This window comes from Nannobrachium achirus (genome assembly GCF_963921795.1).
Source record: "Nannobrachium achirus genome assembly, chromosome: 1".
Lineage (NCBI taxonomy): Eukaryota > Metazoa > Chordata > Actinopteri > Myctophiformes > Myctophidae > Nannobrachium > Nannobrachium achirus.
In genome coordinates, this window is record NC_137810.1 from 88,617,725 (window position 1) to 88,635,744 (window position 18,020).

At 40.4% G+C, this 18,020-nt stretch overlaps 1 protein-coding gene across 1 annotated transcript in view; it reads right to left on the bottom strand.

Annotated features, from left to right (window-relative positions):
- Positions 1-7,723, bottom strand: part of LOC308290425 (protein NLRC3-like) — a gene marked incomplete at both ends in the record, with an annotated part of 183,440 nt that extends 175,717 nt beyond the window's left edge. Inside the window, 3 exons of the mRNA XM_080732253.1 lie at positions 3,733-5,473; positions 6,501-6,694; positions 7,713-7,723. Of these exons, the coding sequence (XP_080588379.1) occupies positions 3,733-5,473; positions 6,501-6,694; positions 7,713-7,723 (1,946 nt within the window). The remainder of the gene's footprint in view (positions 1-3,732; positions 5,474-6,500; positions 6,695-7,712) is intronic.
- Between the last annotated feature and the right edge of the window lie 10,297 nt (positions 7,724-18,020).

An 18,020-nucleotide genomic window follows, 5' to 3' on the forward strand; every position in this document is an offset into this window, starting at 1 on the left:
AAATATGTGTTTTGATTAAAAAAAGGTGATTGAAAAGGTGACTCACCCTTTTCTTACTAGGCTACTATAACTTTATGAACGTGGCAAAGCTCAGTTTACAAGGAGTGCAATGAATGTTGCATCAAGTAGGATTCATTTAAATTGTCATTATTTGAATTTTAACAGAGCAGATAATATAGACATTACGTTTAATTCAGCAAGGGAAGAGATTATATCTTCTGCGCACGCACGCACGCACGCACGCACGCACGCACGCACGCACGCACACACACACACACACACACACACACACACACACACACACACACACACACACACACACACACACACACACACACACACACACACACACACACACACACACACACACACACACACACAGGAGCACTGTTTTTTCACAGCACAGTTGTGTGTTCTGTGAGAACGACGGTTGAGGAGGACTTTATAAACTTTATGTGTAAAAATGCAGTGGTGGAAAAAGTACTCACATTTTCTACTTCAGTAAAAGTATCAATACTGCATTGTAGAAGTACTCTGTTACAAGTAGCAGTCCAGAATTCAAAATGTACTTGAGTAAAAGTACAAAAGTATTGGCATCAAAATCTACTTAAAATACTAAAAGTAAAAGTCCAAAATGTTTGAAAATAGCAGATCTACAAGCTCACAACGTGTCACGATGTGACGCGTTGTGAGCTTGTAGCTTGGCTATTTTCAAATAGCCAAGGTATAAAATAGGGCTAAAGTGGTTTATGTATGTTTTAACATATTATAATTTAGATCAGCAAAGTAACTAGTGTTAATGAAATCTTGCAAGCCCAGCTTATTTTACGTATTTCGCTTGTATATTTTTACTAGCACAATAGACGTTATGCCATTGGAACATGAAACAAGGGAATCACTGCACTAACCAACATGGACACAGTCCAAGTCTACTCACTGCAGAGACTCCAGTCCAGAGAAGTTCTTCAGTCCAGACACCGGCAACACGTTGAAGTTCAAGTCTAATTCTCTCAAATGAGAAGGATTAGATCTGAGAGCTGAGGCCAGAACTTCACAGCTTCTCTCTGACAACCAGCAGTTCATCAGTCTAAATGAGAAATAAAACACAAAATGTTTGATTGTCTGCTATAAAATACATTATTCTGAGAACCTGCTTACAACCACCTATTAAAGGACCTGGTCTGGATGGACTGTCTGGGTTTTAGAATAGAAAACCAGACAGAGTAACATGAACTAAATAATCTTTACTTAATCTCGCAACAGACAGGAAACAGCAACATGTTGAAAACAGATGATCCAGCAAAGAGACTGAAAACAGAGTTTCTAAATGGTTAGTTCCAATACTTAATTCTGATTGGCTGGTTTCTGATTAAACCAGTGTCTAAATGACATGATAATCCACACCTTGAATCAGTTTATATCAAACCCAGGTGCATTATTTCTTTCCACAGTGTTGTGAAGCTGAACTAGAGAAGGGAGCGCTTGATTTTCTCTCAAATCCTGCCGTGCGGGGCTTATAAGCTCCAACCACACACATAGGACTGTAACTGAGTGCCTCTGGGCGGGGCTTGTAAAAACACCAAGCGCCCCCCCTATAACCCATTCTGATTGCAACAGGTGTTTCTGCAGCCTGGCCGGGAACTACTTTCTTGTAGCTGGGAACTACTTTCTTGTAGCTGGGAACTACTTTCTTGTAGCTGGGAACTACTTTCTTGTAGCTGGGAACTACTTTCTTGCAGACCTTGTAGTGAATTATTAGTGAAATAGAACAGTTTTAGTTGGTACATGTCTATGATTTATCATGTTGACATATTGTAACGGTTTTAGAAAAGCAAGAAGCCACGCGAGGCATGTGGTTACCTGTATTTTATAACGGCTGAGAGGGTTGGAGACACTCGGCTTCGCTTCGTGTCTCACCACGCCTTTCAGACGTTATAAAATACTGGGTAACCACATGCCTCTTGTGGCTTATTGCTTCATTATACACATAAAACCTAACAGGTCAAAGGTCAATTGATGGACAGTTGAAGACAAGTGAAGCTGATAACTGCTGATGTCACAGACACATGAAGGACATCTGCTGGAGAAAGAGACGATACAGACCAGTGGTGGAATGGAACTAAGTACATTTACTCAACTTCTGTACTTAAGTACAAGTTTAGTTTACTTTATTTACTTTACTTGATTATGTCAACTTTGTATATTTTATACTTCTACTGCACTACATCTATAGAGGCAAACACTGTAATTTTTACTCATTAATTATTTGAAAACTTTAGTAACCATTTACTTCAGATCTGATTTAGATTATTGCAATATACATAAACCAGCTATTTTATCACCTATTATACACTTTTTTTTTTTTTTTCGACACATTTTGAAAACATAAAAAGGGGGCATTCTGCATAATGAGTATTTGGTAATAAAGTGTATTTATTACTTTTACTAGTAACAGAGCTGCATTGTGATATTGCCACTTGGATTGTTTTTACCCTGATACAGACAGACAGTCTTTGAGTGGTTTGAGTGAATTTAGTGAACATGTACATACTGTAGTTACTGTACCTCCTCATTATCCCAGTCAATGTGTGTTACTATGATATCAACATTATTCATGCCACAATATTCATATTATAATCACATGATAAATCACTGATAGAAATAATGATTGTAAATTAATCTCACCGTAGAGTCTCCAGTCTACAATGAGGACTTTTCAGTGCAGCACAGAGTAGATCCAGTAGATACAGATCCAGGTGGTTGTAACTTAAGTCCAGGTGTCTCAGATGGGATGGATTAGAACTGAGAGCTGAAGACACAACTTCCATGTGTTCCTTCTGGAACCAACAACCAAAGCCAACAAGTCTGTAATTAGAGGTGGTCAATCAGACCACGTTCACACACACACACACACACACACACACACACACACACACACACACACACACACACACACACACACACACACACACACACACACACACACACACACACACACACGTCAAGTCCATTTATTTATAAAGCAGATTTAAAAACAACCAGGTTGACCAAAGTGCTATACATCAATACAAAGCAAAAACAATAGAAACATTTGTAAACATTTAAAACCTTGTAAGAACAGCTATAAAAACAAAACATTTAAGATATAAAATACTGACAGATAAAAGGCACAGGGAGGGAGGGGTCTAGGGCTCAAATGCTAGGGTGAAGAGGTGTGTTTTAAGTCTGATGGAAGGCTGTTCCAGAGAGCTGGGCCAGCCACAGAAAAAGCTCTGTGGTCCCGTCTATGGGTGCCAGTCAAGGCGGGAGAGGGTGGAGTTTGCAACCCCTATGTAAAGGGAGTTGAAGTAATCCAGCCTTGACGAGACAAGGGCATGGATTACTTTCTCTAGGTTCTGGGCCGAAAGAAAATATTTTATTTGTGCTACACACGCACACACACACTCACTCACACACGCACGCACGCACGCACGCACGCACGCACGCACACACGCACACACACAACACACACACACACACACACACACACACACACACACACACAGTTTGTATCAATTAAACGTTGAATTTATTCTAGCACTTTCTACCCAATATTGTGTGTGTGTGTGTGTGTGTGCGTACATGCGTGCGTGCGTTCATGCATGCGCGCATGCACGCATGCGTGCGTGCATGCGTGCATACAATACAGTACATTGTTTCTGTTCTAAGTTTTCAATTCACATGACTACTAACCGAGCCTTTCTGCTGTTCCTCACAGCTGGGATGAGTCTGCGTCGCCCCCAAAGGTTTGTGTTGTATTTGTCCAGGTCCAACTCCTCCAGAACATCCTCTGACATCTGCAGCATGTGGGCCAGAGCTGAACACTGGGTTGGAGACAGTTTTGTCTTTGATCTGTCCCCTGACTTCAGGTATTGTTGGATCTCCTGATGCACTGAGTGGTCGTTCATCTCCATCAAACAGTGAAAGATGTTGATACATCTGTCAGGAGAGGCATGGGGATCATCCATCTTCTTCAGGTTGTTGATGGCTCTCTGGATGCTCTCTGGACTGTACTGTGTCTGAACCAGTAGACCTCCTAACAGACTCTGGTTGGACGGCAGTGAGAGACCATGAAGGAAGCGGAGAAACAGGTCCAGGTGACCATTCTTACTCTCTATGGCTTTACGGTTGGCTTCGTCCAGGAAGTTCTCCAAAGAACTGACACCGTCTCCCAGGAATGTCTCCAGGACCTCCATGTTCTTCTGTGTGAAACATTGGAACAGGTAGACTGCAGCCAGAAACTCCTGGATGATCAGATGAACAAAGCAGTAGACTGCTCTCTGGAAGAGCACGCCCTCTCTTTTGAAGATCTCTGTGCACACTCCTGAGTACAGCGAGGCGTCTTTCACATCCAGACCACACTCTTCCAGGTCTTCTTGGTAGAACATGATGCTGCCTTTCTCCAGATGTTCAAACGCCAGCCTGCCCAGCTTCAGAAGAACCTCCCTGTCCTTCTCCATCATCTTCTGTTGATTCTCTCCCTCTTTTCTGTTTCTTTTCTTGTTTCTTTTCTTCCCCTGATGAGGCTCATCATACTTCAGCTCCTTCCTCTTTGTCTGGACCAACAGGAAGTGGCAGCACATGGCAGTCAGGGTCGTGGGCAGCTGTCCTGTCTCGTCTGTCTTCACCATGTCCTCCAGAACGGTAGCGCTGATCCAACAGAAGACTGGGATGTGACACATGATGTGGAGGCTCTTTGACGTCTTCATGTGTGAGATGATTCTGCTGGCCAGCTCCTCATCACTGAATCTCTTCCTGAAATATTCCTCCTTCTGGGGATCTGTGAACCCTCGTACTTCTGTCACCAGGTCAACATATGCAGGAGGGATCTGATTGGCTGCTGCAGGTCTGGTGGTTATCCAGATGAGAGCCAATGGGAGCAGATTCCCCTCGATGAGGTTTGTCAACAGCCCGTCCACTGATGATGTCACTGTGACATCAGAGATGATGTCATTGTTGAAGTTGAAGGACAACCTGCTTTCATCTAAACCATCAAAGATGAAGCCAACCTTCCAGACAGCGAGCTGCTCTGCTGTGACCTTCTTCAACGTTGGATGGAAAACATGGATCAGTGAGAGAAGACTGTGCTGCTCATCTCTGACCAAGTTCAGCTCCCGGAATGAGAAGGGAACCAGGAGAATGACATCTTGATTTTCCAAACCCTTTGCCCAGTCCAGAGCGACCTTACGCACAGAGAAGGTTTTTCCAATGCCAGCGACTCCCTTGGTCAGAACTCTTCTGATTGGTGTCTCTCTGCCAAGGAGGAGGGGCTTAAAGATGTCACAGCAGTTGATTGGTTGGTCATGGAGGGTGTTCTTCTTGGAGAGCGTCTCAAGCTGGTAGACCTCATGTTGGTTATTAACCCCTTCACTCTCTCCCACTGTGATGTAGAGCGCTGTGAAGATGCTGCTGAGGGAGGGCACTTCAGTGACGTCTGTCACACCATCCAGACTGTTCAAAGTGATCTTATAAACCTTTAAATCCTCCTGCAAACTGACACCTGCTATGAGAAGACAATGAAGACATTTTAAACATTCAGCTTCATTTATAACTTTGCATTCTTACAGATGTGTACACACATTAGTGTTACATGTACTCCGTTAGAAAAACTAAAATACAAATAGAACCAGTTAGACTCCCTAAATTTGGGAGATAAGCAACCGTCAGGTCGCACAAACTTTAGAAGGCAATCAGGAGGGAATATGGGAAATGGGACAGATCCATGTCGATGACATGACTGTAGAGATACTGTGTACTGCTTTGCATCATTTTAGGGAAAAATCTGTAGGAGCAGTGTCCAAAAATGTGTTTTTCAAAAATCAGCCAGATGGTGTCGCTAGATGGGACAGATGCATTTTGATGACATGACTGTAGAGATACTGTGTACCGGTTTGTGTGATTTTAGGGCAAAATTTGTAGGAGTGTGGCGGAGAGAGTCGCAGCCCCAGCCTGAAGCCTCAAAAGTCAAGTATCTGCTCTCGTTCCATAGGGATGTCCCTTTGGAGTGATGGTTAAGATATTGGACTTTCACTTGAACCGGGTTCGAAGCCGGGTGGGGAGGTTCGGATAACCTCCGTTACAGGAGCAATGTCCAAAAATATGTCTTGCAAGAATCGGCCTCATGGTGGCGCTAGAAGAGGGCCATGTGGTTTGGCAGCCAAGGAGTGTGTGTGTAAAGTTTCGGGGCAACGGTGGCGGAGATATGAGTAGGGGAAAAGTGTGACGTCACGTGACGGAGGGACGGACTGACTAACTAACTGAGGTTTTGACCTGACGGTCGCAATAAGAAAATGAATGCCAGGAAAATAATATTGTGTGATATTTTTGTCTTTAGCTGAACTGTTTGAAAATGTCTTCTACCATCTAAATATTAAAGTAAATAACATGGAATGTTAATTAGTGTAAATTGTGTCCAGTCTTACTGTGTCCACTGCTGGTGTGACTGGGTGTCTTCAGTCTACGTCTGGTCCTGAAGATCTTTCCACACTGGGGACAGTCATGGTCTCCTGTTGGAGCAGACTGCTCCCAGTATGAGGTGATGCACTGTCTGCAGAACCAGTGTCCACAGCTGCTAGAGACTGGATCTGTCAGAACCTCCTCACACACTGAACACCTGGACGCCTGCTCTGTCACAACACACACCCTCTTCCTCTTCCTGTGGAGGAGAAGAATGATGTATTAGGACTAATAGTCCTGCTGGATAGAAGGATATTTATTTGTATTATTTATTATGACTATAGTCCTGCTGGATAGAAGGATATTTATTTATATTATTTATTATGACTTTAGTCCTGCTGGATAGAAGGATATTTATTAGTATTATTTATTATGACTATATTCCTGGAGGATAGAAGGATATTTATTTGTATTATTTATTATGCCTATATTCCTGACAAAAATACAGGTCTTTTTTTTTTTACTTACATTTTTATCCCACGATTTTGTAACCCATTTTCACCCATTGCCAATTGCCTATGTAATCCTGGGATCCTGGTATCTACCCTAGGAGACACGGGGAAAACATGCAAACTCCACACAGAAAGGCCCTTTCGCTACACCCACCTATAGGTGTGGGCGCTGATGACGCGGAGGAGGAAACACGCCCCCAGCACTCACAGCCCCCCCCCCCCCCAGCGGGAAAATAAGGCTATTTCTTTACTGCTTGGAGTTGTTATAATAGTGTCCACACTGTCATGCAATTATATAGACCGATTTATTGAGTGACACCCTGTAGAGAGCATTGCTGCCATTAGCTGTGGTGTAAACAGTAGTGTAAAGTAACTTTTAGCCTATATTTACTTAAGTACTGTACTTTAGTAAAAGTTTGAGTATTTGTACTTGACTTAAGTATTTCCCATTTTTTATCATTTTAATTCTACTCCAACACTGGCTGTGGTTTACACCACAGTAATGACAGCAGCGCCCTCAACAGGGAGCGTAGGGAAATCTGTCTATATTCATGATTCTTATTTGGCCTGTACATTAAGTTAAGTTATTACACTCCTATAACCTGTCTGTCTGTCTGTCTGTCTGTCTGTCTGTCTGTCTGTCTGTCTGTCTGTCTGTCTGTCTGTATCATTCTGAGAACTTGAATAACATTAAATCTATCTAATGTACTTTGGACAGTATGATGAGTAACAACTGAAAAGACACACTGTTAATACCATCATAACCTGATAACCATAACTACAACACTAACATTTTAAAGTATAATAAAGTACTAAACTATTAAGAGCCAGAGCATTTATGTATCTACTGCTGTCTACATTGTGAGCAGATACCAGACATTGTTTGTGTCTTTCCAGTTGAAGTTCACAGAGATCAGTGAGCTTACTGTGTGTGTGGAGGTCCAGGTTCATTACTGAAGTCGGGCCCAAGTCCTTTAGACCAGTCACTCTTCACAGACACACAGCTGGGTGTTGGAGACTCTGCTCTGTGGTCAACAGTCATAAATAAACATTATTAAAACGATCACAACCTATTCATAATTTAAAACTAAAGTAATAAGAGCCAGACCATTTATAAACCTGGTGATCTGTGCTCAGTAGAGTTTGATAACAACTAAATCATTCAGTGTGTTTTACATTCTGACCTGTGATCAGTAGAGTGGTGTCCATCTTTGAAGTTAATAGGTCTAATCATGGACCAGTCACTCTTCATGGAGACACAGCTGGGTGTTGGAGACTCTGCTCTGTGCTGATCAACCCTGGTAGAAAGAGAGGATGAACATTGTTTAATTTATTTATATTCAATCATACAATCCATGTGGAATCCACACACACTTCTAGTCAAACATCTCTTCTATGAACTCTTCTTAAAACACTTCAACGTCCTCAGAGTGATAGTGGTGCTGGTGCAGAAATGAACGGTACAAACAACCTGCCCAGTGCCAACCAGTTTCACCATCAGAAGGCAGGTTTGGAGATTTCAAACATAGTTGTATTTTAAATTCATACAAGGACAATGGCTTCCATTGAATTCTCATTATTTAACACTTGTAGATCGTCTATGTTTTATAAAGGAAGTCAGTATTTCAGTAGTATTTTCACTAGATACTTTTACTTCTACTCAAGTCATTATTTTAAAGTAACAATACTTTTCCTTGAGTACAGTCTAGTAGAGTTCTTCCCGGGGGCCCCGAACTCAAAATTACCTGAGGACCAGAGAAACCTGTACAGGGATCGGTCAGTGTTTTATCATAGTCACTCGGAGCCGGGTCGGAATGGCCGCATCTCCCTTGGAACACCGGACTGTAATCATCATGTGTGTTACCCGAGAGGACCCGTACTGTGTGTTTACTTTCTGCATTTTACGCAAACTGTAAAGCAATAAATCAATGTGTGTGTGCGTGCTGGCGTGCGCTATAAGGAACAAACTACTGGAGTTCTGTTTAATGTGTGTGCTCACTATGCTGTGTTTAAGCTGACCTAGGATCAGATCCGTTAGCCGCGTGGCAGCAAGATGAACGGCTGTGTAACTGTGAGATGATAATGCTGGTCTAGGATCAGTTTAACAGTGGGGGAAAAAGAGCTTGGTGTGTGCGTAATGCATGCGTGATGCGTAGCTACTCCTGCTGCCAGGCTGATGAGAAAGCACCCACGTACAACCATGACAAACAAACCGAAAATGACTTAAGTATTCCTTTGTCCCTTGCTTTTGTTTCGATCTTAATATTATAGATTCCTTGGCAGTCTTCTTCTGCCTGTCAATCAGTTAACAGCACACAGCACACGGCTGCAGTGAGTGAGGGATCTTGGTACATGAAAAGGGGTTTTAATAATGATTTAATGGTCTGGGACTCTGGGTCTCTCGCAACCTCGGAAATAAAAGGATTTCGGGAAAACATGTCACGCGTTACGGTCTGTAAAAAAGAAAGAAAGTCGGAAAGGGACGGAATCGGACGAGACTGTTACGGGGCCACTCGGGTTTGGTTTTGTAATTTGATTATTACTTCGGAACAGGTCGGAATAGGATGAAAATTGGCAGTCCATTTCGATTTCAGTTCATTTTTTGGACCCGTGAAGAGCTCTACAGTTTAGGCCTATGCTATGTTCAACTTCAAGACAACCTAAAAATCAAAGATCACTACAGCTGACAGTGAGATACTCTACTACAGTCTGAATTTTCTCCTTTAGACCAGTCACTCTTCATAGACACACAGCTGGGTGTTGGACCACCTGGTCTGTGGTAAACAGTCATAAATAAACATTATTAAAACGATCACAACCTATTTGTGATTTAATACTATAAGAGCCAGACCATTTATAAACCTGGTGATCTGTGCTTAGTAGAGTTTGATAACAACTAAATCATTCAGTGTGTTTTACATTCTGACCTGTGATCAGTAGAGTGGTGTCCATCTTTGAAGTTAATAGGTCTAATCATGGACCAGTCACTCTTCATGGAGACACAGCTGGGTGTTGGAGACTCTGCTCTGTGCTGATCAACCCTGGTAGAAAGAGAGAATAAACATTGTTTAATGTATTTATATTCAATCATACAATCCATGTGGAATCCACACACACTGACACTTCTAGTCAAACATCTCTTCTATGAACTGTCTACTCTGAAGTATAAAACACTTCAACATCCATAGAGTGATAGTGGTTCAGAAATGGACGGTACAAACAACCTGCCCAGTGAACCAGTTTCACAATCAGTAGGCAGGTTTGGAGATTTCAAACCTAGTTTTATTTTAAATTCATACAAGAACAATGGCTTCCATTTAATTCTCATTATTTAACACCTGTGTGAACATTCAGCAAAACTAGCAGATCTACAAGCTCACACCATGTCATGTAAGCTTGTAGATTGTCTAGTATTTCAGTAGTATTTTCACTAGATACTTTTACTTCTACTCGAGTCATTATTTTAGTAACAATACTTTTCCTTGAGTACCGTCGAGGGCAGTATGGACAGGGCCACTATATTTTCACATTCACTCCAGAGGACCACAATGCACATACTATACAGTAAAACATAGCAAAAATAGACGATCTACAAGCTCAAAACGTGTTACAGTGCGACGCGTCTTGAGCCTGTAGATCTGCTATTTTTGCTATCTTTGAATTGGAATCCTGAATTAATTTTAGCTATACTTGAAGTAACATTGTTATTTAATTTTAAATGCATTTATATGTTCTTATGTTAAAGGAATCATAGGTAAAATATATACATTTTTAGCAGTAATTTCCCTTCATCACATCAGTAACTATATTTTTGTGCTGGGGTGTTTCCTTGCAGAAAGACACATCCCCTGGCTGTATTTCTGTTCTGTTCCACTCTTTATGTTGACATTAAATGTCAACAGAAACAGTGGAGGGACGTTTTTGTCAGGGGGAGCTCAGCCAGAGCTCTTACTTGCTCCCTTTGAACTTCAAAGGGGTTGTGCACTAAGGTAATTGATTGGGCCATAAAATTGTCAAGTACTCGTCAGTGATCTATTTAATTAATGAAAGCAGTATTTTGCATACATTTTGTGTAGAGGCCAATTTGTGCTTTTACCTATAACCACCGATTAGTGTAAAACTTTGTATGCACACTTCCCAGAGGCCAAGGAAAAACCTGTGCCCTGCATTTTTCACATCTGCCATTTATAGCGCCACCAGAGGGCAGACTTACAGTATGTAAAACACATTCTTCGATATTATTCCTTCAGATTTTATCCGAAAATCACACAAATCAGTACACAGTATCTCTACAGTGATGTAATCATGACGGGTTTGCAGGATCGCTCCTTTTTGAACAAAATGTCTCAAACGCAGCCTGCTATGTGTGTGAGATTTTGTACACACATTCCCACTAGGCCAAGGAACAGATGCCACCCTTCCCACATTGGCCTGTTATAGCGCCACCAGCGGGTCAATTTTTGCAAAACACATTTTTGGAACAAAATGTCTCAAATCCCGCATGCAGCGTCCGATTGCCGTGAAAGGCCCAAGAACACGTGGTACCCTTTTCACTTTGGCCTATTATAGAGTCACCACTAGGCCAAACAAAAACAAAAACACCTGACCTGCCGGAGAACTGTTCGGAAGAACACTGCTTCTAGTTTTTCTTTGATTTCTTCTTTGCTTTCCCTTGATGCTTTTTTGCTTTCCTGCTTTTTCTGCCTTGGCCACTTTATCGCTGCTTGCAGCTATATTTTTATTTTAAATTCATCCAAGAACAATGGCTTCCATTTAATTCTCATTATTTAACACCTGTGTGAACATTCAGCAAAACTAGCAGATCTACAAGCTCACACCATGTCACGTAAGCTTGTAGATCGTCTAGTACAGTAGTATTTTCACTAGATACTTTTACTTCTACCCAAATCATTATTTTAAAGTAACAAGACTTTTCCCTGAGTACAGTCTAGGGCTAAGCTATGTCCAAGACAACCTAAAAATTAAAGATCACTACAGCTGACAGTGAGATACTCTACTGTCTATATTGTGAGCAGATACAACACATTGTTTGTGTCTTTCCAGTTGAAGTTCACAGAGATCAGTGATCTTACTGTGTGTGTGGAGGTCCAGGTTCATTACTGAAGACGGGCCCAAGTCCTTTAGAGCGGTCACTCTTCATAGATACACAGCTGGGTGTTGGAGACTCTACTCTGTGGTCAACACTTCTGGAATCATAAAGATAAACCACAATTAGCATATGGATGATTATTTTAGTTTTTTATTTTTTATTTTTATTATGCTACCTTAAAATTAAAACTAATCTTGAACACTGAGTCCATAGTTTTCATGTTTCCATAGTCTATATGTTAAAGGAATCATAGGTAAAATATATACATTTTTAGCAGTCATTTCCCTTCATCAGTAACTATATTATTGTGCTGGGGTGGTTCCTTGTAGAAAGACACATCCCCTGGCTGTATTTCTGTTCTGTTCCACTCTTTATGTTGACATTAAATGTCAACAGAAACAGTGGAGGGAGGTTTTTGTCAGGGGGAGCTCAGCCAGAGCTCTTACTTGCTCCCTTTGAACTTCAAAGGGGTTGTGCACTAAGGTAATTGATTGGGCCATAAAAGTGTCAAGTACTCGTTAGTGATCTATTTAATTAATGAAAGCATCAAAGACAACTACCTGTTTGATGCCCGTCATAGAGGGGAGGGGGGAATGTTTTTGTGTACACTCAAGCTTGCATATTTTTCCTTCAACTTCATGAACTTGAATACAAATACATTGGGTATAAAAAAAGACTAGTTCATGACACAGTAGTCATTAAACTACTAATATTGACTAAAGCGGGTCATGTTTGCATGTTTGGAATTGTAACAGCTGAAATCAATACTATATCAGTATTCCGATGTTAACCAGTGGGCCGCATTAAGTGAAGGTGGAGGCCGCATGTGGCCCCCGGGCCGCCAGTTGCCCATGTTTGGTCTAGGGCTATGCTATGTCCAAGACAACCTAAAAAAGATAACTACAGCTGGCAGTGAGATACTCTACTACTGTCTACATTGTGAACAGATACAACACATTGTTTGTGTCTTTCCAGTTGAAGTTTACAGTGATCTTACTGTGTGTGTGGAGGTCCAGGTTCATTACTGAAGACGGGCCCAAGTCCTTTAGAGCGGTCACTCTTCATAGACACACAGCTGGGTGTTGGAGACTCTGCTCTGTGGTCAACACTTCTGGAATCATAAAGATACACCACAATTAGCATATGGATGATTATTTTAGTTTCTTATTTTTTATTATTATGCTACATTATAAGTAAAACTAATCTTGAACACAGTCCATAGTTTTCATGTGCATTTCTTCATCAAATACAAATAATTGTCAACATTGAAACCTTGCACATTGAGTCTGATGTCTATTACTGTATTGATTGTGGACATTTCCCAGACCTAAAAAAGTAAATGTAATCATAAATTGCTTTTGCTCTCCATTGTTTTGAAGGTCCTTAGTAGGTGAAATACCAGCCTTTAGACTTGCTTCACAGATCAGCTGTGTAGCAACCTTTGACAGGTACATTGTATTCTCAACTACTGACGCTAAATCAGAGGCGTAATTTCAGAAAGAAATGGGGATGGCAAAAGAAAAGAGACAAAATTGCCACTTAGGCCCCACTTCTAAAATAGTGGATCTACAAGCTGAGCGTTGAGAGCTTGTAGAACAAATATATTCGCTATTTGTTTGGGTGGTTGAAACTTTAAAAAGGACGTGTCTGTACGTGCGTGAGCGTGCTTGTGTGTTGAATTACCAAGACCAGTGACACAAGTATTATTATTATTATTATTATTACCACCCGTATTTTTGCAATGGTATTCTCACTATATACTTTTATTCTCAAGCCATTATTATTTTAAAGTAATAACATTTTTACTTGAGTACAGTTTATGTTTTACTCTACCTCGGTGCATGTCCAAGACAACCTAAGAATAACTGGATTAAAGATCACTACAGCTGACAGTGAGATACTCTACTACTGTCTACATTGTGAGCAGATACAACACATTGTTTGTGTCTTTCCAGTTGAAGTTCACAGAGATCAGTGATCTTACTGTGTGTGTGGAGGTCCAGGTTCATTACTGAAGACGGGCCCAAGTCCTTTAGAGCGGTCACTCTTCATAGACACACAGCTGGGTGTTGGAGACTCTGCTCTGTGGTCAACACTTCTGGAATTAAAAACACACACACACACACACACACACACACACACACACACACACACACACACACACACACACACACACACACACACACACACACACACACACACACAAAGAAAAACACAATTCAACACGATTAAATTGTCAAAGTTCCCCACTGACCAAGAAGTGATTTGATACATTACTGTAGGTTTGACAATAGAACATTATTATTGTTTTACTAGTCCTTTAGCGTGGTTGTGTTGTGTATTGAGGTGAAAGTAGGAGGTGAAAAGTCTTGTAGGATGGTAGGATTTAACACACGGGTGACTACCGGTCTCTTAGGACGATTTTGAGATTGCAAAGTGCAATAACTCTCCCCGTGAAGGTCTCAGAAATCCTTAGCGTTTATATAGTGTCATTTTCCCAAGCCTGTTTTTTCTGCTAAACCATGAAGTTAACATTGAAAGCGAGAGTAGGCTATTTGAGAGGTCAATTGAAATGCTAATTCACATTTGGAAGACAATAGAACCCCCGCTGGCAGCAGGGGGAAGAGGTGTTGCGCTCCTGGGCCAAAAGGGAGAGAATTAAACAGTCAAAATGAACAATAAATGCAGGCGGAGTGGTAGTTTTTCATTTTCAGTCACCCAAGTGTTAAGACGTATATGACTCCCATTGTAAGAATGGATTCAATGTTTGGAACAATCTAGAAGAAGCGTGTCACAACTCTCTTCTTCTATGGTTCTGGGTGCAACTAGTGGACTTTCTGCTGATATCCTACTTCCCAGAATGCATCTGGCACCAGGACATAAACACTCTCACAGGAAGGCTTAATAAAACATGTATGTTCGTTAATACAGCATTTATCATGAGCGATGTTCTCTTTTTATAGGTTAAATATTTATATAACCTAGAGACAGACATAACCATTTGAACCTGAATGGATTTGGACACAGGTGTTCTTTGCAGTGGTATTCTCACTAGATACTTTTATTCTCAAGCCATTATTATTTAAAGTAATAACTAGGGGTGTAACGATACATTTTAATAGCGATTCGATACATATCACGATACATGGTTGACGATACGATACATGGACGATATTGGTTAATTCATGGCGACACGATACGATTCGATTTAATTATTTAAAATCGATATAGTAACTATTTAGCAAAGAAATTAAATCTGTGTGAAAGGTGTGGATAGTGCAGGTTTTTAAGGGAAACATGTATTATTATGGATATAAATAAGTAAACACTGTGATTATTTGCCAAATACATGGACATTGTATACTGACAAACCTGCACCTTGACATGAACCCAGAGATTACATTTATCGATAGACCAGTGTAGCTATTTGGAAAGGAAAAGTAATTAAACCCCTCCTTTTCATTATTTTTTCTTAAAAATGCTAAATACAATGCACAAGTAGGTAGTATCGATACAATCGATTCTTTGCACTGCCGATTCGATACGATAAAAAATAAAACGATACGATTCGGATTTTAGCTGTTTTCATTTTGATATACTTCGATTTTTTAAGTTAAAAACGATATTTCGATACAGTTACTATATCGTTACACCCCTAGTAATAACATTTTTACTTGAGTACAGTTTATTTTTTACTCTACCTCGGTGCATGTCCAAGACAACCTAAGAATAACTATTTAGGCCTAACCTAATAGTTAAGCCTAAATCAGAAATTAGCCTACAAAAACAAATATGTTGCTACATACTGTACATGTACTGTAAGCCCCTCCCAAACACAAAATGTGTTCCCGGCCTGAATGGGTTAAAGAACACTACAGCTGACAGTGAGATACTCTACTACTGTCTACATTGTGAGCAGATACAAGACATTGTTTGTGTCTTTCCAGTTGAAGTTCACAGAGATCAGTGATCTTACTGTGTGTGTGGAGGTCCAGGTTCATTACTGAAGACGGGCCCAAGTCCTTTAGAGCGGTCACTCTTCATAGACACACAGCTTGGTGTTGGAGACTCTGCTCTGTGGTCAACACTTCTGGAATCATAAAGATAAACCACGATTAGCATATGGATAATTATTTTAGTTTCTTATTTTTTATTATTATGCTACATTATAAGTAAAACTAATCTTGAACACTGAGTCCATAGTTTGCATATGCATTTATTCATCAAATACAAATAATTGTCAACATTGAAACCTTGCACATTGAGTCTGATGAGTCAGTCTTATTACTGTATTGATTGTGGACATTTCCCAGACCTAAAATAGTAAATGTAATCATAAATTGCTTTTGCTCTCCATTGTTTTGAAGGTCCTCAGTAGGTGAAATACCAGACTTTAGGCTTGCTTCACAGATCAGCTGTGTAGCAACCTTTGACAGATACATTGTATTCTCAACTACTGACGCGAAATCAGAGGCGTAATTTCAGAAAGAAATGGGGATGGCAAAAAAAAAAGAGACAAAATTGCCACTTAGGCCCCACTTCTAAAATAGTGGATCTACAAGCTGAGCGTTGAGAACTTGAAGAACAAATATATTCGCTATTTGTTTGGGTGGTTGAAACTTTAAAAAGGACGTGTCTGTACGTGCGTGAGCGTGCTTGTGTGTTGAATTACCAAGACCAGTGACACAAGTATTATTATTATTATTATTACCCGTATTTTTGCAATGGTATTCTCACTATATACTTTTATTCTCAAGCCATTATTATTTTAAAGTAATAACATTTTTACTTGAGTACAGTTTATGTTTACTCTACCTCGGTGCATGTCCAAGACAACCTAAGAATAACTGGATTAAAGATCACTACACATGACAGTGAGATACTCTACTACTGTCTACATTGTGAGCAGATACAACACATTGTTTGTGTCTTTCCAGTTGAAGTTCACAGAGATCAGTGATCTTACTGTGTGTGTGGAGGTCCAGGTTCATTACTGAAGACGGGCCCAAGTCCTTTAGAGCGGTCACTCTTCATAGACACACAGCTGGGTGTTGGAGACTCTGCTCTGTGGTCAACACTCCTGGAATTAAAAACACACACACACACACACACACACACACACACACACACACACACACACACACACACACACACACACACACACACACACACACAAAAAGAAAAACACAATTCAACACGATTAAATTGTCAAAGTTCCCCACTGACCATGAAGTGATTTGATACATTACTGTAGGTTTGACAATAGAACAGTATTATTGTTTTACTAGTCCTCTAGCGTGGTTGTGTTGTGTATTGAGGTGAAAGTAGGAGGTGAAAAGTCTTGTAGGATAGTAGGATTTAACACACGGGTGACTACCGGCAATGTTCCCTCTAATTTTTTTTCGGTCTGAGCAAACACTCCAACCTTCTGAGCACAACTTGAGCACTGATGAGCAACATATGTCGAGTGCACGATATATAGTAGGTATAGCCTACTACGTCAGTGCGTCAAGTCATGTCAAGTTATGTCAAGTTATGGCTTATTCAAATTTAATGACAGAATAAGTAATAGCGGTTCGACTACTGTTAAGAAACTGTAGGACTGTTACATTTAAAAAGACGGGGGAAAAGGGTTTTATTCATTAAGCCTACAGACTGATTTTCCCCCTTGGGATAATAAAGGTATCTATCTATCTTATATAGTATATAAACATGTTGACAACATGTTGTGTAAATACAATACAAACAATGGGCCTAAATATGAGTCTACAAAATAACAATACATTGACATATTGACATTGACACGTCTAAAGAAGGTTAGCCATCGCTAAGAAGTGTCATTATTATGAATAAAATACAGTCAAAACCATTACAGCATTATAGCAAAAGCTATTCCAGGGACCCCCATAAGATAATATTTGTATGGCTTTAGCAGTGATTCCCTTTTTAATGATAAAGACCCC